The following is a 25,473-nucleotide window of genomic DNA, read 5'->3' as shown; positions in this document are numbered from 1 at the left end:
TGCGTAGCCCTGTAGTCTGGGACTTTCTCAGTGGGTTTCAGATCATGGACCAGCTGCCTCACACAAAGCAGTTTTTGCAGAGCAATTGCACAGCAGAATTGCAAAGAGAACAATCAAACACCTGAAGAACTCACCTGCACGTCAGCAATGTACGACCCGAAGATAACAAATACGCATGGATAGATTCCATGAAACACCTCTTGCAGCTTCTTATTAAAATATGGTGTGTTCTGCCATCCACAAGAGACCCCTTGAGTGTGTGCAAGTGACGGCAGCAGAATCCCGGCCAACAAATGCAACCTGCAGCCAAAGCAAAGGGCTTGTCCATGACTTCAGTGGAGCTGGGGCTGCTGCAGCTCCCCAGATGGCTTGGAGACAGCAGGCTGTGGTATCTGATCCTACCTCAGGATCAACCATCATCAGTCTGGATCTCCAGGGAGGTTCAAAATTGAGGCAAATTCAAAGATTGAGGCAAAATCCTTGAAGCACCATTAAGAATCGATAACAAATGACTCCAAACCCTCCACTGGAACTGAATTTCCTCACAAATCCTTTATTTTCATTTTGCCCCAGATACCAAACACCTTCTCTTTACCCAAGAGGGTCCTGATGACATCACATCCTCTCCAAAGAGCGACACAGCCCGCCAAGTCAAGCAACAACGATCGTCTTTGCTCCGCCACATCGTCCCCAAGGACGGCCACCCCCGGGAGAAGATGGTCGGGTCTCCTGTGCTGCTCCTTCTGCTGGCTCTGGGGCTCTGTGAGTATGGACACAGGGTTGTGCATCATCGACACCGGGAGGGCAAGAAAACCCCTTCCACTGCATCCAAGAAATTGGGCTAAATGGTTAGAGGGAAAATAAAAGAACAAAGCCAAAAGGCTGCCTTTGAGGTTGGTTGAGTAATTCTAGAGGGAAAGGCGGCAGCGTCTCAGCAAGCGTAGGGCAGCTGGAGGGGTGGCTGCAGCATCGTGCACACCGGGAAGGGAGCCCAGACGGAGAGGTGGTTCTGGTGGGGTTGGGGAAGAGGTAAAAGAGAGTTGAGTAGTCATTGTTTTCAGGAATGCAATTCAGATAAGCTGGGAGGGGGTGACATTGCTGAGGAGGCAGCTGAAAAGCTTTTCTAAAGCCCAGGTGGTGGAGGGCTGAGCTCTCTCCATGCATGATCAGAGCAAATTTCAAGTCAGCCGGACACCATGGTCCTCCCTTGGAATTTGATGTCACAGCTCATGGATAGGGAATGAGGTTTTCCGGAGGGGACACAGGTCTCCCCAGATGGTTCCCATGAGGATTTCTCTCCTGCAGGTTGTCCTGGGATCTGGGGCCAGAGCTACAGCATGAGAATCAGGTTTTGTGACAGAACCATCACGCATCCCCAGCTGGGACAGCGACTGGAGCTTGAGTGTGAGTCCAGCAAGGAGGACAGCGGCGTATTCTGGGTCCATCTGGACAAGAGTCAGACCCTTCACTTCATTGTCTACATTTCCTACCTGGACCGGGTCACCTTCCAGGGATATAAACAGACATCCTCACGCTATGAGGCAACAAAAAATGGGAGATTCTACCAGGTGGCAGTGAAGTCTTTCATGTCACAGGATGAGGGCTACTATTTCTGCCTCATGAACAGGAACCAAATACTGTTCTTCAGCCCTGGCCAGCCTGCCTTCTTTCCAGGTCAGAAACCTCTCCACCCAACCTTGCTTAGCTCTGCCAAAATGTCCAGCACCCCCTGCCCATGCCCTTTTTAATCCATTTCCATGCTCACTTGCCCAAGGCAAACCACATTCTCCTGCCAGAAGCTGCCTGCTTGCTGTTTCTTCCCATGGTATCAGCCCTGCCCAAAGGCAAAGTTGAACGGGCAGACCCAACATCACCTCCCCATCCCCACTTATCCATCTCATTCATGGCTCTGAAGGAATAAGATCAAAGCCACGTCCAGGAACACCCCACCTCCTCCCTCACCTTACACAAGTCCCAAAGTTCCCACCACCCTCAGGGTACTTGAGCTTTCTGAGAGTGGCAGCAGGAAGCAAGAACTAAGGAGCCTGTAACTCCTTATTGTGTCTTGGCAGAACTTCCCTGGGGAACTCACCAGCCTAAACATACTCTGTGGTGTGCCACTGAGGTTGACCCTACGCTGGCCACTGGAGCAGCCGTGCCCTAGCAGGGGTGGAAGAGAAAAGGGCAGGAGAGTGCAGTTTTATCTTACCTTCCCATATGTTGCATTCCTCCATTTTCATTCATAACAGCACCCAGCACAACAGCACCCACCACCCAGTGCAGCATCACCAAAAACAACAGCCACGAGAAGACCGTGGAGCAAGGTAACCCAGCTGCAGGGAGGGAGAGGGGAAGAGCTGGGCTTTGCTCCAGTGATATTGAGGGGGCCCTGCAGGAATTTTGGGATGGGGGAGGAAACATGCTCAGAAAAGAGGGAAAATGCTTAGAGCTTTATCGCAGTCGGTTTGCTTGCAGCTGGAAGGGTTAAACTCCAATGTTTCACCCCACTCGGGAAAGGCTCAACATGACGTAAAAAGCACCAGCATGTTTTATCCAACAGCACAGCAGGGAGAAGTGGAGGGAGAGCAGAGGCTGGTTTTAGCCTTAGCAGGGGACCAGAGCTGGCTGTATCACCAGCCGTGAGCACCTCGTGGACCTTTTTCTTTATTCCTGCAGAGAATGGCAAGAACAAAGAGCCGGTTTATGCCTGTGATATCATCTCGGTTCGCTTGGCAGGCTCCTGCCTCCTGCTCCTCAGTGCGATCATGGTCACTGTCAAGCTGTGTCGACGAAACGCTAGCCCATAACCCAGGGCTGGTCCAAATTCCCTCTGAGATCACACAGAGCCAAGAGCCCTCCCTGAGCACTAGCACTACCCACTGACCTGCAATGTTGTTAACCTACAAAGGCCACTCAATGATCTTTTTCTGCCTTTTAGAGCTGATGTCAATTATCAGTGCAAAGCCATTAGCTGCAATTAGTTTCTGCAGCCCGAGCCCTCCAGGACAGGATTTACCTTGTGCTGAAATGAATGACTGGGCATTGTGTTTTACCAAATACACCCAAAGTAATGACAAAGATGCTAAAATGCAGAAGAGTCTCCTTCTCCTCAGTTCCACACTGTGTGGTATCATTACCACTCACCTCTTGCAAAAATTAATTGCTGCCAGGGCATTTCCAGCAACCTGGCAACGTCATTGCAGACAGCAAATAAAATAATTCACCATCAGCCTGCACTGCAAGACAGATATTGCTTTCCTAGAACGGCTTGAACGTCTTTCCTTGACAGAACTGCTGGCAACTGGACCAGTCTGGATCCTGCAGTACCCTGAGATGTTCTCCAAGCACCCTGAGAAGGGTGAACGCTGTGACTGGCTCTGCGCTGGGGGCACCGGGACGGGTGTACCAAGGGGATTCACCCAGGCAGGAAAGGTGCTCTGAGGGCTTCTTGGCTTTCCTCTCTGACTGCCCTACAGTCATTGCAAAGATGCTTTTAGTTTGCTCCTGCTCAAGCTGGCTGGTAAGATTTGCTAACAAACACTCTGAGAGCAACCAGCAACCAGCAGGAGCAGGTCACTGTAAAGGCCAAGAACATTCATTAGAAACAGTGAATAATATATCGCTCAACTGTTGTGCTCTGCAGGCTGATGTCTTGTGGCCGTGCTCTGTGTAGGACACGGCTCTGGGACATGCAAGGACCCACAGCCTCTGCCCAAGAAACACTGAAAGCAGAAGAACCACTGCAGGGGGAGTACGGCTGGGAGAGATTCTTCTCCCCCAGGAGAATGCAAACAGCCAGGAGTGGGAGAGCAAAGCCAGGGAAAGCGATGGACCCAAGGCCAAACACCTGGCACAGCGTGAAGGCAAACATCACCTCTGAGAGCAAACAGAGGAGACCAGGGGCTGGCCCTGAGCCCAGGGCACCACACAGCCGGCAAACACTGCCCTGAGCAATCCCGGAGTGCGCTGAGCCCCGAGCGTGCTGCGCTCCAAGCAGTGTCTGTCCGTGTTGAGCTTTAAGCGAGGCTCACCTGTGCGGAAACCCAAGCAATGTCTGTGTGTGCTGAGCCCCAGGTGATGCCAGGAGCTGGATGGGCCTCCCCAGGGATTCTCACAAGGCTCAGCCCCTGCCCAGAGGATGGACACAGGGTGTCCTGTTGAGGACACTGGTCTTGCTGGGTGCTCGCCCTCGGATGCATCCCCAGCACCACGTCTCTGCTGAGGCTGTACCAGGGCACTGAGGGCAAGGGAAAGGTTGCTTTGCTAACAAACACTGAGAGCAACCAGCAACCATCAGGAGCAGGTCACTGCACAGCTCTAAAGGCCGTGAACAGGCATGTTAATTAGAAACAGTGAATGCATCACTCAACACAGATGCAGGAGGAGCATGTGCGAGTGTACAGCAAGGCAGTGGCACAGCATCATCCCTCTGGCCATCTCTTTCCCCATCCCAGGCAGAGGGAGCTGTTGCTCCCTGATTTATTTCATATTTTTCCAGGGAACCTAGTCTCAGGCCAGGCCACAGTCGCTCCTTGCAATGGGTATTTCCCCTAAATGACTCAGTAATAAAGCTGGTACTGGACCACACCGAGATGGCTTTCCCAGGCTGTGATGCTCAGCCAGGCTCTCAGGCCACCCAGCTGGTGGCTGCAGGGATCTCCGACCCCAGAGCTCATCCCACCAGGGATGCTGTGGGGAAGGGTCCCTGAGCATCTCTGCTTCCAACACATCACACCAGCAGCTTATTGTAGCCTCTGTGAAAGCTCCAATGAACTAAAACCACCATTTTTCTACCCTGCAAGAACTCGGCACACAGAGCTTCACCCCAGGAGCAGATGGGTTTCCTGAGATGTATGTTTTAGAGACCAGCTATAAGGAAACCCCTTTGAAACTTCCCATGGGCAAAGGTTTATTCTTTCTAAAACAGTGTTTTCCCCTCTGCCTGTGGCTGCTTTTGAGATCCCAGATCCATTTCCCACGCTTGAGGCATCCTGACTTTAGTGTCTATCCCTGTACCACCACTCCCACCCCTCGCCCAGCACAGGAGATGCCTCCCAGGGCCAGAGAGCTGGGGCTGCAGCTGGGCAGCAGAAGGCAGACTGCAACAGCCCAATCCTTCTCTCCCATGGCAAGGTAAGTGGCTGCAGGGATCACCTTGCCCGTTCTACTCCTCCTTCCTACATCCCCATGCTCAGGCCATCCCAACACTGTCCACCCTTGCTGAAACCACACAAGACGGAAACACCTTGCCTTGAGAAACTTCAAACACTAGATTAACTTGACTCGAATATTTCCCATTCAAACAATAGAGATTTACCCCTTGGTTCACCCCCTGTCGGTGAATAAGTGTGATGGGCAGCAAAGAATTTGCTCACATCCTGAATTCCCAGGTTTGATTTTGTTCTTCCTTTGTAAATTGGAAAGAAAGCTCCCCAATCCCCCTGAAAAAACCCCAACCCATCAGCTGCATGCAATGAAAAGAGGAGAGGGCAGAAAGAGTGATATGGGGATGGATGTGCTGGGAGAACTGATACAATTAAAGGATCATCCATGATGGGCTATTGACTTTAGTAGTGGGATCACCTGACTTCTCTCTTCTCTCTGAATAACAGTAAGTTTTAATATAAATCAGTCCCAGGTGTCAAACTGGAGGCCAGAAGTTCCTCTCCTGGATGTAGATGTGTCCTTGACCTTGGACAAGATCAACTGGTGCCATTGGAGGTTTAGGTTGGATATTATGAAATAAATATTTCCCAGAAAAGTGGTGAAGCTCTGGCACAGGATGTCCAGGAAAATGGGGCAGTCCCCATCCCTGGGGGTATTAAAAAACTGTGTAGATAGCATTTTGGGACATGGTTTAGTAGGCACAGTGGTGTAGAGCTGACAGCTGGACTGGATGGTCTTAGAGGTGTTTTCCAACCTCAATGATTCTATGACTGTGTGAGAGGGCGCTTGGGGCATAAGAGCTGGAGGAGGTGCTGAGTGTCAGATATGATTGATTCTGCAGTCATTTTGTGGAAGGATCAGTGACTTTTGCATAGCAGTAAGAAACTCTTCAGCTTCTTCATATCAGTAATATCAGACATGGCATGGATGTCTCGCAGTACTGCGGGACTGGCTGCAGGAGCACATCTCAGGACATGGGAGTTATGCTCTGATGGGTGGTAGACACAAAAGCAGCATCAGAATGGTGGTGTTGTCTCAGGTCCAGTGTTTCTGTTGCCCATGGTACCTCCTCATTGTGCTGCATGAGAACTTCCCATTGCCAAGCAATGATGCTGCGTGGCTGCTGCTGAGCGATTGCTGCTTGGTGCCTGCAAGGGACCAGTTAGTGATAACGCAGGGTGTGACATGGGATTGTGATTGCTGCAGCACTGCCTACTGTTAACCTTTGAAAGATCTCGTTTGTAAGGAGGCATGGAAACTCTTAATGAAGATTTCAGAGTTTAGTCACAAATCACAAACTTCTGTTTCAAACAGATGGAAAAAGAAGGGTTGAGACTATACCGTATTATATTTTCCAGTGTGAAATGAAGCTGTGGTTTATGAGCCATTGCTGCCCCCCTTTTCTTTGTAAAGCTGCAACATTGAAGGGGTTTGGAGAACATCAAGTACAGTTCTCATGCACCAGCTAATCTCACACCTTCTTTCCACTGTAGCTGCATGTTTCCAATTCAGTAGCCAATACTGCATCCCCTTCTGCCTACTCTTAGTGTAAGCATCACATACCTTAAAATACAGTATAGACACCACAAACAGTCCTGCACTCTGATCTCTTCATAGTATGGATGTTTCACCTGACTGGTGGGTCAAAAAATCTCCAGGATCTCATGCTTGTTGATGCTTCAGTGGAGAGTTTGCCTCATGCTTATGCTAGGAAATGATTGAGTCTTGAGCTTTGCTGAGGAACAGCAGCAGTTCTGCCTGAGACCTTGCCTGCAGTCCCAGCAGCCCAGCATCACCTCCTGTGGTGGTAGTTGAAGAGATGTCAGATATGACGAGACTCAGCTGTGGTTTCTGCCACTGGCCATGCTGCTACATGGAGGATCCCCACAAAAACAGTTCCTCTGGGGATGCCCTGCCCGTCCCTGAAGGCAGCGGCCATACACGTAGTGTTTGTGCTGCATTTCATGCTCCCTGCGCAGCCTGCAGCCTCGGGTCTCGGTGTTGGGAGGGAGCAACAGGAAACTTGGTCAATGAGATCACACACATAGCTGTGGGCAGAGGGATGTCTCCTAAGCCACAGCCTCCTCCCTGCCCAGGCCTGGGGAGAGGGAGGGTTTTTATATCCCACATTTTGGTATCCAACCTCCGGAATGGATGTTTAAAATCAGGGGTTTTTTTGGTGTTCCCTGGCAAAGCTCAATCCTTGAAATACTCAACATTGCAAAGCTTCACCTGGGGACACCCACAATTTCTGCAGGATTGGGTTTTCTGCTGTGTGATGCAGACACTCGGTCTGGTTGGGCAAGACAAATTTAGCTTTTACACATTGCCTGACCCCAAAAAAGGCAAGGAGACAAGCTCCAGGGTTCCTGCGTCAGCCTGGATGTGTGACAGCTCCTGACCCCTCCATGGAATTTTTCAAAGAAGTTGGAAAGGTCTTTGCCCTTTGAGCAGGTTTCCTTTTCATATTGCCTGCCAGCTGCTTCCTCCAAGTGACTTGTCTTAGGAGGTTTGGGATTTTTACATCAAATTAACTGAATGAGTTGGTTGTATGAGATCCCCATTGCAAACAGCACATAGATACCTTGGACCTTGCAGACAGAATAATCTGCTCTGATGCCACCCTTGGGATTTTTTTGAGTGTTTCCTGTCTGGATTTAATTTATTAACTAGATCCAAAAGTGCAAAGAGTAATCATGCCGTACCCCTGCCTAAAGGCGTGATTGAGTTCTCCTCCATGCTCCTGCAAGTCTTGAAGGCAGAGAGGTTGAATTTGAGCAGAAGAAACAAACAGCCTGGGAGGAAAGTTAAACCACCTGTTCTGTTGCAAATATTTAAAGAATGGGGAGAGTTTGGTTTCATGTGAAAGAACCGCTGCTGTATAAACTGGAAGGGATCATAGAATCATAGAATCATAGAATCACCAGGTTGGAAAAGACCCACCAGATCATCGAGTCCAACCATTCCTATCAAATGTTTCCCATAGCAAGGTGGCGGAGAAGCGAAATGCATACGGATATATTTTTAACTTGTTCTGATATGAGATCCAGGTAAATGAATGCTGGAATAACAAATATTTGTATGTAATTCCATGGAAGCAGCAGATCTCATCCTGAGTGCACGCAATATAGATCCTTTGATATCAATGAAGAAGGTGACACCATTTATTAGCTGCTCATTTGAGGGTTTGGGATGATACATAATATCCCATTGTTTTCCCTTCTAGGAATGGATCTTACTCACTGTGGGGAGGAGGGTGACAGTGGGACAGAGGAGAAGGCTGGCTCATCCCTGGAAGGAAACAAGGAACGAATTAATGGCCCCTCATTTGCCAGGACATCTCGGCAGGGCTGACATTGCGATGGGTGACACCATCACCTCTATCTCTCCCTCCATGGATCCGGGCACCACGCCATTAGCAGAGAGGCACAAAAATATTTTCCCTTTCGCTTCCATGATGGAAGCACCTCTCATTCACAGAATCACAGAATCACAGAATAACCAGGTTGGAAGAGACCCACCGGATCATCAAGTCCAACCGTTCCTATCAAACACTAAACCATATCCCTCAGCACCTCATCCACCCGTGCCTTAAACACCTCCAGGGAAGGCGACTCAACCACCTCCCTGGGCAGCCTGTTCCAGTGCCCAATGACCCTTTCTGTAAAGAATTTTTTCCTAACGTCTAGCCTAAACCTCCCCTGGCGGAGCTTGAGGCCATTCCCTCTTGTCCTGTCCCCTGTCACTTGGGAGAAGAGGCCAGCACCCTCCTCTCTACAACCTCCTTTCAGGGAGTTGCAGAGAGCAATGAGGTCTCCCCTCAGCCTCCTCTTCTCCAGGCTAAACAACCCCAGCTCTCTCAGCCGCTCCTCATAAGGCCTGTTCTCCAGCCCCCTCACCAGCTTTGTTGCTCTTCTCTGGACTCTCTCCAGAGCCTCAACATCCTTCTTGTGGTGAGGGGCCCAGAACTGAACACAGGATTCGAGTTGTGGTCTCACCAGTGCCGAGTACAGAGGGAGGATAACCTCCCTGGACCTGCTGGTCACACCGTTTCTGATCCAAGCCAAGATGCCATTGGCCTTCTTGGCCACCTGGGCCACTGCTGGCTCATGTTCAGTCGCTGTCAACCAACACCCCCAGGTCCCTCTCCTCCAGGCAGCTTTCCAGCCAGACTTCTCCCAGTCTGTAGCGCTGCACAGGGTTGTTGTGCCCCAAGTGCAGGACCCGGCATTTGGCCTTGTTAAACCTCATGCCATTGGACTCTGCCCAGCGGTCCAGCCTGTTCAGATCCCTTTGCAGAGCCTCCCTACCCTCCAGCAGATCGACACTTCCACCCAGCTTAGTGTCGTCCGCAAACTTGCTCAGGGTGCACTCGATGCCTTCATCCAGATCATTGATGAAGACATTGAACAGGGCTGGACCCAGCACTGAGCCCTGGGGAACCCCACTTGTCACTGGCCTCCAGCTGGATTTCACACCATTTCCCACCGCTCTCTGGGCCCGGCCAGCCAACCAGTTTTCCACCCAGGAGAGTGTGCACCTTCCCCACATGCTGTAACACAGCATCCTTGACTCTTGGATGCTCGCATCGTGCTTGCAGCACAGTGATGAGGTAGGGAAGTAAAACCTAAAAAGCTGTAGAAATCAGGGGACTGGGATCATATTCGCAGCTATTAAAGCATCGTTTTTATTAGTGCTTCAGTTGCTTTCTTACATATGCTCTAGGAAAAAAGTCAATGAAAGGAGAGCTAATTTTTTCCATCGGCTTTCAAAATTATGAAACCTGCTGCTTAATTCTCTCTGAAATTTACTGACTTAAATCACCCTGATGATGGTCATAAGAATTACTGCTGCAATATTTTCACCATTTCCATTGTTAAACTGCCCAAACCTATGTTCCAACAGAACACGCAGCATCCTTGATTGTTGCTGTCCTCCTTCTCTTCTGGGTATTTTTTTGGTTTTTTTGGTTTTTTTCAGTTTACAAAGGAACAAAGAAGCCAAATTGGGGAATTCAGGATCTGAGCAAATTCTTTGCTGCCTGTTATTCACTAGCAGGCAGAGAACCATGGGGTAAATTCCTGTTCTTCAAATGGGAACTACTGGATTTCGGTTAATCTGATGGCTGAAGGCAAGATGTTGTCATCCTCTGTGGTTTCAGCAAGATCTGGGGACTTTTGAGGTGGCCTGAGCATGGGGATGTAGGAAGGAGGAGTAGAACGGGCAAGGTGATCCCTGCAGCCACTTACCTTCCCATGGGAGAGAAGGATTGGGCTGTTGCAGTCTGCCTTCTGCTGCCCAGCTGCAGCCCCAGCTCTCTGGCCCTGGGAGGCATCTCCTGTGCTGGGCGAGGGGTGGGAGAGGTGGTGCAGGGATAGACACTAAGGTCAGGATGTCTTGAGCATCTCAAAAGCAGCCACAGGCAGAGGGGAAAACACTGTTTTGAAAAGAATAAACTTTTGCCCATGGGAAGTTTCAAAGGGGTTTCCTTATAGCTGGTCTCTAAAACATACATCTCAGGAAACCCATCTGCTCCTGGGGTGAAGCTCTGTGTGCCGAGTTCTTGCAGGGTAGAAAAATGGTGGTTTTAGTTCATTGGAGCTTTCACAGAGGCTACAATAAGCTGCTGGTGTGATGTGTTGGAAGCAGAGATGCTCAGGGACCCTTCCCCACAGCATCCCTGGTGGGATGAGCTCTGGGGTCGGAGATCCCTGCAGCCACCAGCTGGGTGGCCTGAGAGCCTGGGTGAGCATCACAGCCTGGGAAAGCCATCTCGGTGTGGTCCAGTATGAGCTTTATTACTGAGTCATTTAGGGGAAATACCCATTGCAAGGAGCAACTGTGGCCTGGGCTGAGACTAGGTTCTCTGGAAAAATCCATGTTAAAGTAGGGAGTGACAGCTCCCTCTGCCTGGGATGGGGAAAGAGCTGGCCAGAGGGATGATGCTGTGCCACTGCCTTCCTGTACACTTACACATGCTCCTCCTGCATCTGTGTTGAGTGATGCATTCACTGTTTCTAATTAACATGCCTGTTCACGGCCTTTACAGCTGTGCAGTGACCTGCTCCTGATGGTTGCTGGTTGCTCTCAGAGTTTTGTTAGAAAGTCTTACCAACCAGCTTGAGCAGGAGCAAACTAAAAGCATCTTTGCAATGACTGAAGGGCCGACAGAGATCAAAGCCAAGAAGCTCTCAAAGCATCTTTCCAGCACATCTGAATCCCCTTGGTACACCAGTCCCAGAGCCCCCAGTGCAGAGCCTGTCGCAGCGTTCACCCTTCTCAGGGTCCTTTGAGAACAACTCAGGGTGCTGCAGGATCCAGCCTGGTGTAGTTGCCAGCACTTATGTCAAGGAAAGATGTTCAAGCCATGGTCTGTTGCATCTTAGCACAAGGTAAATCCTGTCCTGGAGGGCTCGGGCTGCAAAAATTAATTGCAGCTAATAGGTTTGCACTGATAAGTGACATCAGCTCTAAAAGGCAGAAAAAGATCATTGAGTGGCCTTTGTAGGTTAACAACATTGCAGGTCAGTGGGTAGTGCTAGTGCTCAGGGAGGGCTCTTGGCTCTCTGTGATCTCAGAGGGAATTTGGACCAGCCCTGGGTTATGGGTGAGTCTTTCGTCGACAGAGCTTGACAGTGACCACGATCGCACTGAGGAGCAGGAGGCAGGAGCCTGCCAAGGGAACCCAGATGATATCACAGGCATGAAGCAGCTCTTTGTTTTTGCTGTTCTCTGCAGGAATAAAGAAAAAGGAAGGTCCACGAGGTGCTCACGGCTGGTGATACAGCCAGCTCTGGTCCCCTGCTAAGGCTAAAACCAGCCTCTGCTCTCCCTCCACTTCTCCCTGCTGTGCTGTGGCATAAAACATGCTGGTGCTTTTTACGTCATGTTGAGCCTTTCCCGAGTGGGGTGAAACATTGGAGTTTAACCCTTCCAGCTGCAAGCAAACCGACTGCGATAAAGCTCTAAGCATTTTCCCTCTTTTCTGAGCATGTTTCCTCCCCCATCCCAAAATTCCTGCAGGGCCCCCTCAATATCACTGGAGCAAAGCCCAGCTCTTCCCCTCTCCCTCCCTGCAGCTGGGTTACCTTGCTCCACGGTCTTCTCGTGGCTGTTGTTTTTGGTGATGCTGCACTGGGTGGTGGGTGCTGTTGTGCTGGGTGCTGTTATGAATGAAAATGGAGGAATGCAACATATGGGAAGGTAAGATAAAACTGCACTCTCCTGCCCTTTTCTCTCCCACCCCTGCTAGGGCACGGCCGCTTCAGTGGCCAGCGTAGGGTCAACCTCAGTGACACATCACAGAGTATGTTTAGGCTGGTGAGTTCCCCAGGGAAGTTCTGCCAAGACACAATAAGGAGTTACAGGCTCCTTAGTTCTTGCTTCCTGCTGCCACTCTCAGAAAGCTCAAGTACCCTGAGGGTGGTGGGAACTTTGGGACTTGTGTAAGGTGAGGGAGGAGGTGGATGTGGCTTTGATCTTATCCCCTCAGAGCCATGAATGGGATGGAGAAGTGGGGATGGGGAGGTGATGTTGGGTCTGCCTGTTCATCTTTGCCTTTGGGCAGGGCTGATACCATGGGAAGAAACAGCAAGCAGGCAGCTTCTGGCAGGAGAATGTGGTTTGCCTTGGGCAAGCGAGCATGGAAATGGATTGAAAAGGGCATGGGCAGGGGGTGCTGGACATTTTGGCAGAGCTAAGCAAGGTTGGGTGGAGAGGTTTCTGACCTGGGAAGAAGGCAGGCTGGCCAGGGCTGAAGAACAGCATTTGATTCCAGTTCATGAGGCAGAAATAGTAGCCCTCATCCTGTGACATGAAAGACTTCACTGCCAGCTGGTAGAATCTCCCATTTTTTGTTGCCTCATACCGTGAGGATGTCTGTTTATATCCCTGGAAGGTGATCTGGGACAAGGAGGAAATGTAGACGATGAAGTGAAGGGTCTGACTCTTGTCCAGATGGACCCAGAATACGCCGCTGTCCTCCTTGCTGGACTCACACTCGAGCTCCAGTCGCTGTCCCAGCTGGGGATGCGTGATGGTTCTGTCACGAAACCTGATTCTCATGCTGTAGCTCTGGCCCCAGATCCCAGGACAACCTGCAGGAGAAAAATCCTCATGGGAACCATCTGGGGAGACCTGTGTCCCCTCCGGAAAACCTCATTCCCTATCCATGAGCTGTGACATCAAATTCCAAGGGAGGACCATGGTGTCCGGCTGACTTGAAATTTGCTCTGATCATGCATGGAGAGAGCTCAGCCCTCCACCACCTGGGCTTTAGAAAAGCTTTTCAGCTGCCTCCTCAGCAATGTCACCCCCTCCCAGCTTACCTGAATTGCATTCCTGAAAACAATGACTACTCAACTCTCTTTTACCTTTTCCCCAACCCCACCAGAACCACCTCTCCATCTGGGCTCCCTTCCCGGTGTGCACGATGCTGCAGCCACCCCTCCAGCTGCCCTACGCTTGCTGAGACGCTGCCGCCTTTCCCTCTAGAATTACTCAACCAACCTCAAAGGCAGCCTTTTGGCTTTGTTCTTTTATTTTCCCTCTAACCATTTAGCCCAATTTCTTGGATGCAGTGGAAGGGGTTTTCTTGCCCTCCCGGTGTCGATGATGCACAACCCTGTGTCCATACTCACAGAGCCCCAGAGCCAGCAGAAGGAGCAGCACAGGAGACCTGACCATCTTCTCCCGGGGGTGGCCGTCCTTGGGGACGATGTGGCGGAGCAAAGACGATCGTTGTTGCTTGACTTGGCGGGCTGTGTCGCTCTTTGGAGAGGATGTGATGTCATCAGGACCCTCTTGGGTAAAGAGAAGGTGTTTGGTATCTGGGGCAAAATGAAAATAAAGGATTTGTGAGGAAATTCAGTTCCAGTGAAGGGTTTGGAGTCATTTGTTATCGATTCTTAATGGTGCTTCAAGGATTTTGCCTCAATCTTTGAATTTGCCTCAATTTTGAACCTCCCTGGAGATTCAGACTGATGATGATTGATCCTGAGGTAGGATCAGACACCACAGCCTGCTGTCTCCAAGCCATCGGGGGAGCTGCAGCAGCCCCAGCTCCACTGAAGTCATGGACAAGCCCTTTGCTTTGGCTGCAGGTTGCATTTGTTGGCCGGGATTCTGCTGCCGTCACTTGCACACACTCAAGGGGTCTCTTGTGGATGGCAGAACACACCGTATTTTAATAAGAAGCTGCAAGAGGTGTTTCATGGAATCTATCCATGCGTATTTTTTATCTTCGGGTGTGTACATTGCTGACGTGCAGGTGAGTTCTTCAGGTGTTTGATTGTTCTCTTTGCAATTCTGCTGTGCAATTGCTCTGCAAAAACTGCTTTGTGTGAGGCAGCTGGTCCATGATCTGAAACCCACTGAGAAAGTCCCAGACTACAGGGCTACGCATTTTTTATTTGTTTCAACGTCTTGTGCTTTTCTTCTGTAACCACAGGAGCTTCCGCCCAGCCCCAAGAGCCCTTGTGTGCCTCACCAGAGAGGGTCCTTGCTGCTGCCTCCAGGTGACCACTGGCACATGGGTCTGGGTGGTGCTTCCTGGAGCTTCGCACACACAATAGCAACAGCTTCACCAGACAGCGAGGCACTGGGCTGCTCTATTGTTTATTTCTTTGGTTTGCACTTCTTGGCTTTCCTGTTGATTGTTTTTCTGTGTCAGGTGTTTCTCCATCACTCCATTGCCAAGAAAGCTCCCTTTTCCGGGGTGTCAGAAACCAAGTGCTGCTGACTTTGATGACGTTGCTATTGTAGCTGCTGCTTAGAGATGAGTTACGGAACCTGATTTTGGAACTGGGTTTATTCCCTTGGGCATTGAAACATGGCAGTGAGGGAGGGAAGCTGTTGTTAGGCCTGCTGCCATGTGTGAAATTTATACTTCCATGAGACTCTGACAATTGTGAATTCTACCTAAAACAGAGCAGGTTTTAGCAAAATAAAGAGTAACTAGGGTTCATTAATTGACAACATTATGAGGATCTGGATGTGAAAATCACATCAAGCAAATGTGAACATCAGGCGTGAGGTCATTCCAGGGTTCTCCAGCTGTCTCCATATAAGACACCTTGTGATGCTACTTGCATTGGCTGCTTCTGGTTTCAGCGGACAGTTTATTCTTATTCTAAGCAGAAGACACCTTCCTTTCTCAGTGGGATGAGCTGCTCTTGGGAAGTTTCTGCCTTCATGGGCTGGTAGAGGAACAGTGTCAAGAAACTGAAATCCTGAGCCTGCCTTGTGGATGACTAAAGTTGAGGTTCATGTTTTCTGAGGTGCTGAAGTGAACTGGTTCCTGCCATGCATCAGGGCTGAAATTTCATTTTCACCCCCCCGAGACCAAAGCAAGGAAGTTCCTGATTCTCGTTGTTCAACAGGGTTTGAATGGAGATGAATGTGCTGGGAAAAGATGCAGGAGCTGAATGTTTGCCAGGACTAAGCTTTCATTCTTCAGTCAAGCATGCATGCTTACCTACAGCCCATAATGTATGTCCTCAGGTGGTGGATGTACTGGGAGAACTGATACAATTAAAGGATCATCCATGATGGGCTATTGACTTTAGTAGTGGGATCACCTGACTTCTCTCTTCTCTCTGGATAATGGTAAATTTAATATGAATCAGTCCCAGGTATCAAACTGGAGGCCAGAAGTTCCTCTCCTGGATGTAGATGTGTCCTTGACCTTGGACAAGATCAACTGGTGCCATTGAAGGTTTAGGTTGGATATTAGGAAACATTTATTTATAGAAAGAGTGGTGAAGCACTGGCACAGGATGCCCAGGGAAGTGGGGGAGTCCCCATCCCTGGAAGTATTAAAAAACTCTGTAGATAGCATTTTGGGACATGGTTTAGTAGGCACAGTGGTGTAGAGCTGACGGCTGGACTGGATGGTCTTAGAGGTATTTTCCAACCTCAATGATTCTATGACTGCGTGAGAGGGCGCTTGGGGCATAAGAGCTGGAGGAGGTGCTGAGTGTCAGATATGATTGATTCTGCAGTCATTTTGTGGAAGGATCAGTGACTTTTGCATAGCGGTAAGAAAGTCTTCAGTTTCTCCATATCAGTAATATCAGACATGGCATGGATGTCTCGCAGTACTGCGGGACTGGCTGCAGGAGCACATCTCAGGACATGGGAGTTATGCTCTGATGGGTGGTAGACACTAAAGCAGCATCAGAATGGTGGTGTTGTCTCAGGGACAATGTTTGTGTTGCCCATGGTACCTCCTCATCGTGCTGCATGAGAACTTCCCATTGCCAAGCAATGATGCTGCGTGGCTGCTGCTGAGCGATTGCTGCTTGGTGCCTGCAAGGGACCAGTTAGTGATAACGCAGGGTGTGACATGGGATTGTGATTGCTGCAGCACTGCCTACTGTTAACCTTTGAAAGATCTCGTTTGTAAGGAGGCATGGAAACTCTTAATGAAGATTTCAGAGTTTAGTCACAAATCACAAACTTCTGTTTCAAACAGATGGAAAAAGAAGGGTTGAGACTATACCATATTATATTTTCCAGTGTGAAATGAAGCTGTGGTTTATGAGCCATTGCTGCCCCCCTTTTCTTTGTAAAGCTGCAACATTGAAGGGGTTTGGAGAACATCAAGTACAGTTCTCATGCACCAGCTAATCTCACACCATCTTTCCACTGTAGCTGCATGTTTCCAATTCAGTGGCCAATACTGCACCCCCTTCTGCCTACTCTTAGTGTAAGCATCACATACCTTAAAATACAGTATAGAAACCACAAACAGTCCTGCACTCTGATCTCTTCATAGTATGGACGTTTCACCTGACTGGTGGGTTAAAAAAATCTCCAGGATCTCATGCTTGTTGATGCTTCAGTGGAGAGTTTGCCTCATGCTTATGCTAGGAAATGATTGAGTCTTGAGCTTTGCTGAGGAACAGCAGCAGTTCTGCCTGAGACCTTGCCTGCAGTCCCAGCAGCCCAGCATCACCTCCTGTGGTGGTAGTTGAAGAGATGTCAGATATGACGAGACTCAGCTGTGGTTTCTGCCACTGGCCATGCTGCTACATGGAAGATCCCCACAAAAACTGTTCCTCTGGGGATGCCCTGCCCGTCCCTGAAGGCAACGGCCATACACGTAGTTTTTGTGCTGCATTTCGTGCTCCCTGCGCAGCCTGCAGCCTCGGGTCTCGGTGTTGGGAGGGAGCAACAGGAAACTTGGTCAATGAGATCACACACATAGCTGTGGGCAGAGGGATGTCTCCTAAGCCACAGCCTCCTCCCTGCCCAGGCCTGGGGGGAGGGAGGGTTTTAATATCCCACATTTTGGTATCCAACCTCCGGAATGGATGTTTAAAAAAAAACCAAAACCTGACCCCAAAAAAACCAAGGAGACAAGCTCCAGGGTTCCTGTGTCAGCCTGGATGTGTGAGAGCTCCTGACCCCTCCATGGAATTTTTCAAAGAAGTTGGAAAGGTCTTTCTTTGCCCTTTGAGCAGGTTTCCTTTTCATATTGCCTGCCAGCTGCTTCCTCCAAGTGACTTGTCTTAGGAGGTTTGGGGTTTTTACATCAAATTAACTGAATGAGTTGGTTGTATGAGATCCCCATTGCAAACAGCACATAGATACCTTGGACCTTGCAGACAGAATAATCTGCTCTGATGCCACCCTTGGGATTTTTTTGAGTGTTTCCTGTCTGGATTTAATTTATTAACTAGATCCAAAAGCGCAAAGAGTAATCATGCCATACCCCTGCCTAAAGGCGTGATTGAGTTCTCCTCCATGCTCCTGCATGTCTTGAAGGCAGAGAGGTTGAATTTGAGCAGAAGAAACAAACAGCCTGGGAGGAAAGTTAAACCACCTGTTCTGTTGCAAATATTTAAAGAATGGGGAGAGTTTGGTTTCATGTGAAAGAACCGCTGCTGTATAAACTGGAAGGGATCATAGAATCATAGAATCATAGAATCACCAGGTTGGAAAAGACCCACCAGATCATCGAGTCCAACCATTCCTATCAAATGTTTCCCATAGCAAGGTGGCGGAGAAGCGGAATGCATACGGATATATTTTTAACTTGTTCTGATATGAGATCCAGGTAAATGAAAGCTGGAATAACAAATATTTGTATGCAATTCCATGGAAGCAGCAGATCTCATCCTGAGTGCACGCAATATAGATCCTTTGATATCAATGAAGAAGGTGACACCATTTACTAGCTGCTCATTTGAGGGTTTGGGATGATACATAAAATCCCATTGTTTTCCCTTCTAGGAATGGATCTTACTCACTGTGGGGAGGAGGGTGACAGTGGGAGAGAGGAGAAGGCTGGCTCATCCCTGGAAGGAAACAAGGAATGAATTAAAGGCCCCTCATTTGCCAGGACATCTCGGCAGGGCTGACATTGCGATGGGTGACACCATCACCTCTATCTCTCCCTCCATGGATCCGGGCACCACGCCATTAGCAGAGAGGCACAAAAATATTTTCCCTTTCGCTTCCATGATGGAAGCACCCGTCATTCCCCACGTGCTGTAACACAGCATCCTTGACTCTTGGATGCTCGCATCGTGCTTGCAGCACAGTGATGAGGTAGGGAAGTAAAACCTAAAAAGCTGTAGAAATCAGGGGACTGGGATCATATTCGCAGCTATTAAAGCATCGTTTTTATTAGTGCTTCAGTTGCTTTCTTACATATGCTCTAGGAAAAAAGTCAATGAAAGGAGAGCTAATTTTTTCCATCGGCTTTCAAAATTATGAAACCTGCTGCTTAATTCTCTCTGAAATTTACTGACTTAAATCACCCTGATGATGGTCATAAGAATTACTGCTGCAATATTTTCACCATTTCCATTGTTAAACTGCCCAAACCTATGTTCCAACAGAACACGCAGCATCCTTGATTGTTGCTGTCCTCCCTCTCTTCTGGGTATTTTTTTGGTTTTTTTGGTTTTTTTCAGTTTACAAAGGAACAAAGAAGCCAAATTGGGGAATTCAGGATCTGAGCAAATTCTTTGCTGCCTGTTATTCACTAGCAGGCAGAGAACCATGGGGTAAATTCCTGTTCTTCAAATGGGAACTACTGGATTTCGGTTAATCTGATGGCTGAAGGCAAGATGTTGTCATCCTCTGTGGTTTCAGCAAGATCTGGGGACTTTTGAGGTGGCCTGAGCATGGGGATGTAGGAAGGAGGAGTAGAACGGGCAAGGTGATCCCTGCAGCCACTTACCTTCCCATGGGAGAGAAGGATTGGGCTGTTGCAGTCTGCCTTCTGCTGCCCAGCTGCAGCCCCAGCTCTCTGGCCCTGGGAGGCATCTCCTGTGCTGGGCGAGGGGTGGGAGAGGTGGTGCAGGGATAGACACTAAGGTCAGGATGTCTTGAGCATCTCAAAAGCAGCCACAGGCAGAGGGGAAAACACTGTTTTGAAGAGAATAAACTTTTGCCCATGGGAAGTTTCAAAGGGGTTTCCTTATAGCTGGTCTCTAAAACATACATCTCAGGAAACCCATCTGCTCCTGGGGTGAAGCTCTGTGTGCCGAGTTCTTGCAGGGTAGAAAAATGGTGGTTTTAGTTCATTGGAGCTTTCACAGAGGCTACAATAAGCTGCTGGTGTGATGTGTTGGAAGCAGAGATGCTCAGGGACCCTTCCCCACAGCATCCCTGGTGGGATGAGCTCTGGGGTCGGAGATCCCTGCAGCCACCAGCTGGGTGGCCTGAGAGCCTGGGTGAGCATCACAGCCTGGGAAAGCCATCTCGGTGTGGTCCAGTATGAGCTTTATTACTGAGTCATTTAGGGGAAATACCCATTGCAAGGAGCAACTGTGGCCTGGGCTGAGACTAGGTTCTCTGGAAAAATCCATGTTAAAGTAGGGAGTGACAGCTCCCTCTGCCTGGGATGGGGAAAGAGCTGGCCAGAGGGATGATGCTGTGCCACTGCCTTCCTGTACACTTACACATGCTCCTCCTGCATCTGTGTTGAGTGATGCATTCACTGTTTCTAATTAACATGCCTGTTCACGGCCTTTAGAACTGTGCAGTGACCTTCTCCTGCTGGTTGCTGGTTGCTCTCAGAGTTTTGTTAGAAAGTCTTACCAACCAGCTTGAGCAGGAGCAAACTAAAAGCATCTTTGCAATGACTGAAGGGCCGACAGAGATCAAAGCCAAGAAGCTCTCAAAGCATCTTTCCAGCACATCTGAATCCCCTTGGTACACCAGTCCCAGTGCCCCCAGTGCAGAGCCTGTCGCAGCGTTCACCCTTCTCAGGGTCCTTTGAGAACAACTCAGGGTGCTGCAGGATCCAGCCTGGTGTAGTTGCCAGCACTTATGTCAAGGAAAGATGTTCAAGCCATGGTCTGTTGCATCTTAGCACAAGGTAAATCCTGTCCTGGAGGGCTCGGGCTGCAAAAATTAATTGCAGCTAATAGGTTTGCACTGATAAGTGACATCAGCTCTAAAAGGCAGAAAAAGATCATTGAGTGGCCTTTGTAGGTTAACAACATTGCAGGTCAGTGGGTAGTGCTAGTGCTCAGGGAGGGCTCTTGGCTCTCTGTGATCTCAGAGGGAATTTGGACCAGCCCTGGGTTATGGGTGAGTCTTTCGTCGACAGAGCTTGACAGTGACCATGATCGCACTGAGGAGCAGGAGGCAGGAGCCTGCCAAGGGAACCCAGATGATATCACAGGCATGAAGCAGCTCTTTGTTTTTGCTGTTCTCTGCAGGAATAAAGAAAAAGGAAGGTCCACGAGGTGCTCACGGCTGGTGATACAGCCAGCTCTGGTCCCCTGCTAAGGCTAAAACCAGCCTCTGCTCTCCCTCCACTTCTCCCTGCTGTGCTGTGGCATAAAACATGCTGGTGCTTTTTACGTCATGTTGAGCCTTTCCCGAGTGGGGTGAAACATTGGAGTTTAACCCTTCCAGCTGCAAGCAAACCGACTGCGATAAAGCTCTAAGCATTTTCCCTCTTTTCTGAGCATGTTTCCTCCCCCATCCCAAAATTCCTGCAGGGCCCCCTCAATATCACTGGAGCAAAGCCCAGCTCTTCCCCTCTCCCTCCCTGCAGCTGGGTTACCTTGCTCCACGGTCTTCTCGTGGCTGTTGTTTTTGGTGATGCTGCACTGGGTGGTGGGTGCTGTTGTGCTGGGTGCTGTTATGAATGAAAATGGAGGAATGCAACATATGGGAAGGTAAGATAAAACTGCACTCTCCTGCCCTTTTCTCTCCCACCCCTGCTAGGGCACGGCCGCTTCAGTGGCCAGCGTAGGGTCAACCTCAGTGACACATCACAGAGTATGTTTAGGCTGGTGAGTTCCCCAGGGAAGTTCGGCCAAGACACAATAAGGAGTTACAGGCTCCTTAGTTCTTGCTTCCTGCTGCCACTCTCAGAAAGCTCAAGTACCCTGAGGGTGGTGGGAACTTTGGGACTTGTGTAAGGTGAGGGAGGAGGTGGATGTGGCTTTGATCTTATCCCCTCAGAGCCATGAATGGGATGGAGAAGTGGGGATGGGGAGGTGATGTTGGGTCTGCCTGTTCATCTTTGCCTTTGGGCAGGGCTGATACCATGGGAAGAAACAGCAAGCAGGCAGCTTCTGGCAGGAGAATGTGGTTTGCCTTGGGCAAGCGAGCATGGAAATGGATGGAAAAGGGCATGGGCAGGGGGTGCTGGACATTTTGGCAGAGCTAAGCAAGGTTGGGTGGAGAGGTTTCTGACCTGGGAAGAAGGCAGGCTGGCCAGGGCTGAAGAACAGCATTTGATTCCAGTTCATGAGGCAGAAATAGTAGCCCTCATCCTGTGACATGAAAGACTTCACTGCCAGCCGGTAGAATCTCCCATTTTTTGTTGCCTCATACCGTGAGGATGTCTGTTTATATCCCTGGAAGGTGACCCGGGCCAGGTAGGAAATGTAGACGATGAAGTGAAGGGTCTGATTCTTGTCCTGGTGGACCCAGAATACGCCGCTGTCCTCCTTGCTGGACTCACACTCGAGCTCCAGTCGCTGTCCCAGCTGGGGATGCGTGATGGTTCTGTCACGAAACCTGATTCTCATGCTGTAGCTCTGGCCCCAGATCCCAGGACAACCTGCAGGAGAAAAATCCTCATGGGAACCATCTGGGGAGACCTGTGTCCCCTCCGGAAAACCTCATTCCCTATCCATGAGCTGTGACATCAAATTCCAAGGGAGGACCATGGTGTCCGGCTGACTTGAAATTTGCTCTGATCATGCATGGAGAGAGCTCAGCCCTCCACCACCTGGGCTTTAGAAAAGCTTTTCAGCTGCCTCCTCAGCAATGTCACCCCCTCCCAGCTTATCTGAATTGCATTCCTGAAAACAATGACTACTCAACTCTCTTTTACCTTTTCCCCAACCCCACCAGAACCACCTCTCCATCTGGGCTCCCTTCCCGGTGTGCACGATGCTGCAGCCACCCCTCCAGCTGCCCTACGCTTGCTGAGACGCTGCCGCCTTTCCCTCTAGAATTACTCAACCAACCTCAAAGGCAGCCTTTTGGCTTTGTTCTTTTATTTTCCCTCTAACCATTTAGCCCAATTTCTTGGATGCAGTGGAAGGGGTTTTCTTGCCATCCCGGTGTCGATGATGCACAAGCCTGTGTCCATACTCACAGAGCCCCAGAGCCAGCAGAAGGAGCAGCACAGGAGACCCGACCATCTTCTCCCGGGGGTGGCCGTCCTTGGGGACGATGTGGCGGAGCAAAGACGATCGTTGTTGCTTGACTTGGCGGGCTGTGTCGCTCTTTGGAGAGGATGTGATGTCATCAGGACCCTCTTGGGTAAAGAGAAGGTGTTTGGTACCTGGGGCAAAATGAAAATAAAGGATTTGTGAGGAAATTCAGTTCCAGTGAAGGGTTTGGAGTCATTTGTTATCGATTCTTAATGGTGCTTCAAGGATTTTGCCTCAATCTTTGAATTTGCCTCAATTTTGAACCTCCCTGGAGATTCAGACTGATGATGATTGATCCTGAGGTAGGATCAGACACCACAGCCTGCTGTCTCCAAGCCATCGGGGGAGCTGCAGCAGCCCCAGCTCCACTGAAGTCATGGACAAGCCCTTTGCTTTGGCTGCAGGTTGCATTTGTTGGCCGGGATTCTGCTGCCGTCACTTGCACACACTCAAGGGGTCTCTTGTGGATGGCAGAACACACCGTATTTTAATAAGAAGCTGCAAGAGGTGTTTCATGGAATCTATCCATGCGTATTTTTTATCTTCGGGTGTGTACATTGCTGACGTGCAGGTGAGTTCTTCAGGTGTTTGATTGTTCTCTTTGCAATTCTGCTGTGCAATTGCTCTGCAAAAACTGCTTTGTGTGAGGCAGCTGGTCCATGATCTGAAACCCACTGAGAAAGTCCCAGACTACAGGGCTACGCATTTTTTATTTGTTTCAACATCTTGTGCTTTTCTTCTGTAACCACAGGAGCTTCCGCCCAGCCCCAAGAGCCCTTGTGTGCCTCACCAGAGAGGGTCCTTGCTGCTGCCTCCAGGTGACCACTGGCACATGGGTCTGGGTGGTGCTTCCTGCAGCTTCGCACACACAATAGCAACAGCTTCACCAGACAGCGAGGCACTGGGCTGCTCTATTGTTTGTTTCTTTGGTTTGCACTTCTTGGCTTTCCTGTTGATTGTTTTTCTGTGGGAGGTGTTTCTCCATCACTCCATTGCCAAGAAAGCTCCCTTTTCCGGGGTGTCAGAAACCAAGTGCTGCTGACTTTGATGACGTTGCTATTGTAGCTGCTGCTTAGAGATGAGTTACGGAACCTGATTTTGGAACTGGGTTTATTCCCTTGGGCATTGAAACATGGCAGCGAGGGAGGGAAGCTGTTGTTAGGCCTGCTGCCATGTGTGAAATTTATACTTCCATGAGACTCTGACAATTGTGAATTCTACCTAAAACAGAGCAGGTTTTAGCAAAATAAAGAGTAACTAGGGTTCATTAATTGACAACATTATGAGGATCTGGATGTGAAAATCACATCAAGCAAATGTGAACATCAGGCGTGAGGTCATTCCAGGGTTCTCCAGCTGTCTCCATATAAGACACCTTGTGATGCTACTTGCATTGGCTGCTTCTGGTTTCAGCGGACAGTTTATTCTTATTCTAAGCAGAAGACACCTTCCTTTTTCAGTGGGATGAGCTGCTCTTGGGAAGTTTCTGCCTTCATGGGCTGGTAGAGGAACAGTGTCAAGAAACTGAAACCCTGAACCTGCCTTGTAGATGACTAAAGTTGAGGTTCATGTTTTCTGAGGTGCTGAAGTGAACAGGTTCCTGCCATGCATCAGGGCTGAAATTTCATTTTCACCCCCCCGAGACCAAAGCAAGGAAGTTCCTGATTCTCATTGTTCAACAGGGTTTGAATGGAGATGAATGTGCTGGGAAAAGATGCAGGAGCTGAATGTTTGCCAGGACTAAGCTTTCATTCTTCAGTCAAGCATGCATGCTTACCTACAGCCCATAATGTATGTCCTCAGGTGGTGGATGTACTGGGAGAACTGATACAATTAAAGGATCATCCATGATGGGCTATTGACTTTAGTAGTGGGATCACCTGACTTCTCTCTTCTCTCTGGATAATGGTAAATTTAATATGAATCAGTCCCAGGTATCAAACTGGAGGCCAGAAGTTCCTCTCCTGGATGTAGATGTGTCCTTGACCTTGGACAAGATCAACTGGTGCCATTGAAGGTTTAGGTTGGATATTAGGAAACATTTATTTATAGAAAGAGTGGTGAAGCACTGGCACAGGATGCCCAGGGAAGTGGGGGAGTCCCCATCCCTGGAAGTATTAAAAAACTGTGTAGACAGCATTTTGGGACATGGTTTAGTAGGCACAGTGGTGTAGAGCTGACGGCTGGACTGGATGGTCTTAGAGGTATTTTCCAACCTCAATGATTCTATGACTGCGTGAGAGGGCGCTTGGGGCATAAGAGCTGGAGGAGGTGCTGAGTGTCAGATATGATTGATTCTGCAGTCATTTTGTGGAAGGATCAGTGACTTTTGCATAGCGGAAAGAAACTCTTCAGCTTCTCCATATCAGTAATATCAGACATGGCATGGATGTCTCGCAGTACTGCGGGACTGGCTGCAGGAGCACATCTCAGGACATGGGAGTTATGCTCTGATGGGTGGTAGACACAAAAGCAGCATCAGAATGGTGGTGTTGTCTCAGGGCCAATGTTTCTGTTGCCCATGGTACCTCCTCATCGTGCTGCATGAGAACTTCCCATTGCCAAGCAATGATGCTGCGTGGCTGCTGCTGAGCGATTGCTGCTTGGTGCCTGCAAGGGACCAGTTAGTGATAACACAGGGTGTGACATGGGATTGTGATTGCTGCAG

At 49.5% G+C, this 25,473-nt stretch overlaps 3 protein-coding genes across 3 annotated transcripts; 1 reads left to right on the top strand and 2 right to left on the bottom strand.

Annotated features, from left to right (window-relative positions):
- Nucleotides 1-551: 551 nt before the first annotated feature.
- LOC138720406 (T-cell surface glycoprotein CD8 alpha chain-like) lies at nt 552-3,107 on the top strand. The gene is made up of 4 exons (XM_069856586.1): nt 552-762; nt 1,306-1,674; nt 2,250-2,324; nt 2,677-3,107. Exons 1-4 carry the CDS (start codon nt 717-719, stop codon nt 2,805-2,807), a joined length of 621 nt encoding a protein of 206 aa, XP_069712687.1. The 5' UTR covers nt 552-716; the 3' UTR covers nt 2,808-3,107.
- An 8,579-nt stretch (nt 3,108-11,686) lies between these two features.
- Nucleotides 11,687-13,991, bottom strand: LOC138719624 (T-cell surface glycoprotein CD8 alpha chain-like). The gene is made up of 4 exons (XM_069854925.1): nt 13,806-13,991; nt 12,894-13,262; nt 12,255-12,344; nt 11,687-11,898 (listed from the first exon to the last, which is right to left on the bottom strand). The coding sequence occupies exons 1-4, from the start codon at nt 13,849-13,851 to the stop codon at nt 11,768-11,770; spliced, it is 636 nt and encodes a 211-aa protein (XP_069711026.1). The 5' UTR covers nt 13,852-13,991; the 3' UTR covers nt 11,687-11,767.
- A 6,523-nt stretch (nt 13,992-20,514) lies between these two features.
- LOC138720405 (T-cell surface glycoprotein CD8 alpha chain-like) lies at nt 20,515-23,036 on the bottom strand. The gene is made up of 4 exons (XM_069856585.1): nt 22,748-23,036; nt 21,836-22,204; nt 21,197-21,271; nt 20,515-20,840 (listed from the first exon to the last, which is right to left on the bottom strand). The coding sequence occupies exons 1-4, from the start codon at nt 22,791-22,793 to the stop codon at nt 20,710-20,712; spliced, it is 621 nt and encodes a 206-aa protein (XP_069712686.1). The 5' UTR covers nt 22,794-23,036; the 3' UTR covers nt 20,515-20,709.
- Between the last annotated feature and the right edge of the window lie 2,437 nt (nt 23,037-25,473).

This window comes from Phaenicophaeus curvirostris, chromosome 4 (genome assembly GCF_032191515.1).
Source record: "Phaenicophaeus curvirostris isolate KB17595 chromosome 4, BPBGC_Pcur_1.0, whole genome shotgun sequence".
Lineage (NCBI taxonomy): Eukaryota > Metazoa > Chordata > Aves > Cuculiformes > Cuculidae > Phaenicophaeus > Phaenicophaeus curvirostris.
The sequence above is the reverse complement of the archived record's forward strand: the minus strand, read 5'-3'. Positions and strand labels throughout refer to the sequence as shown.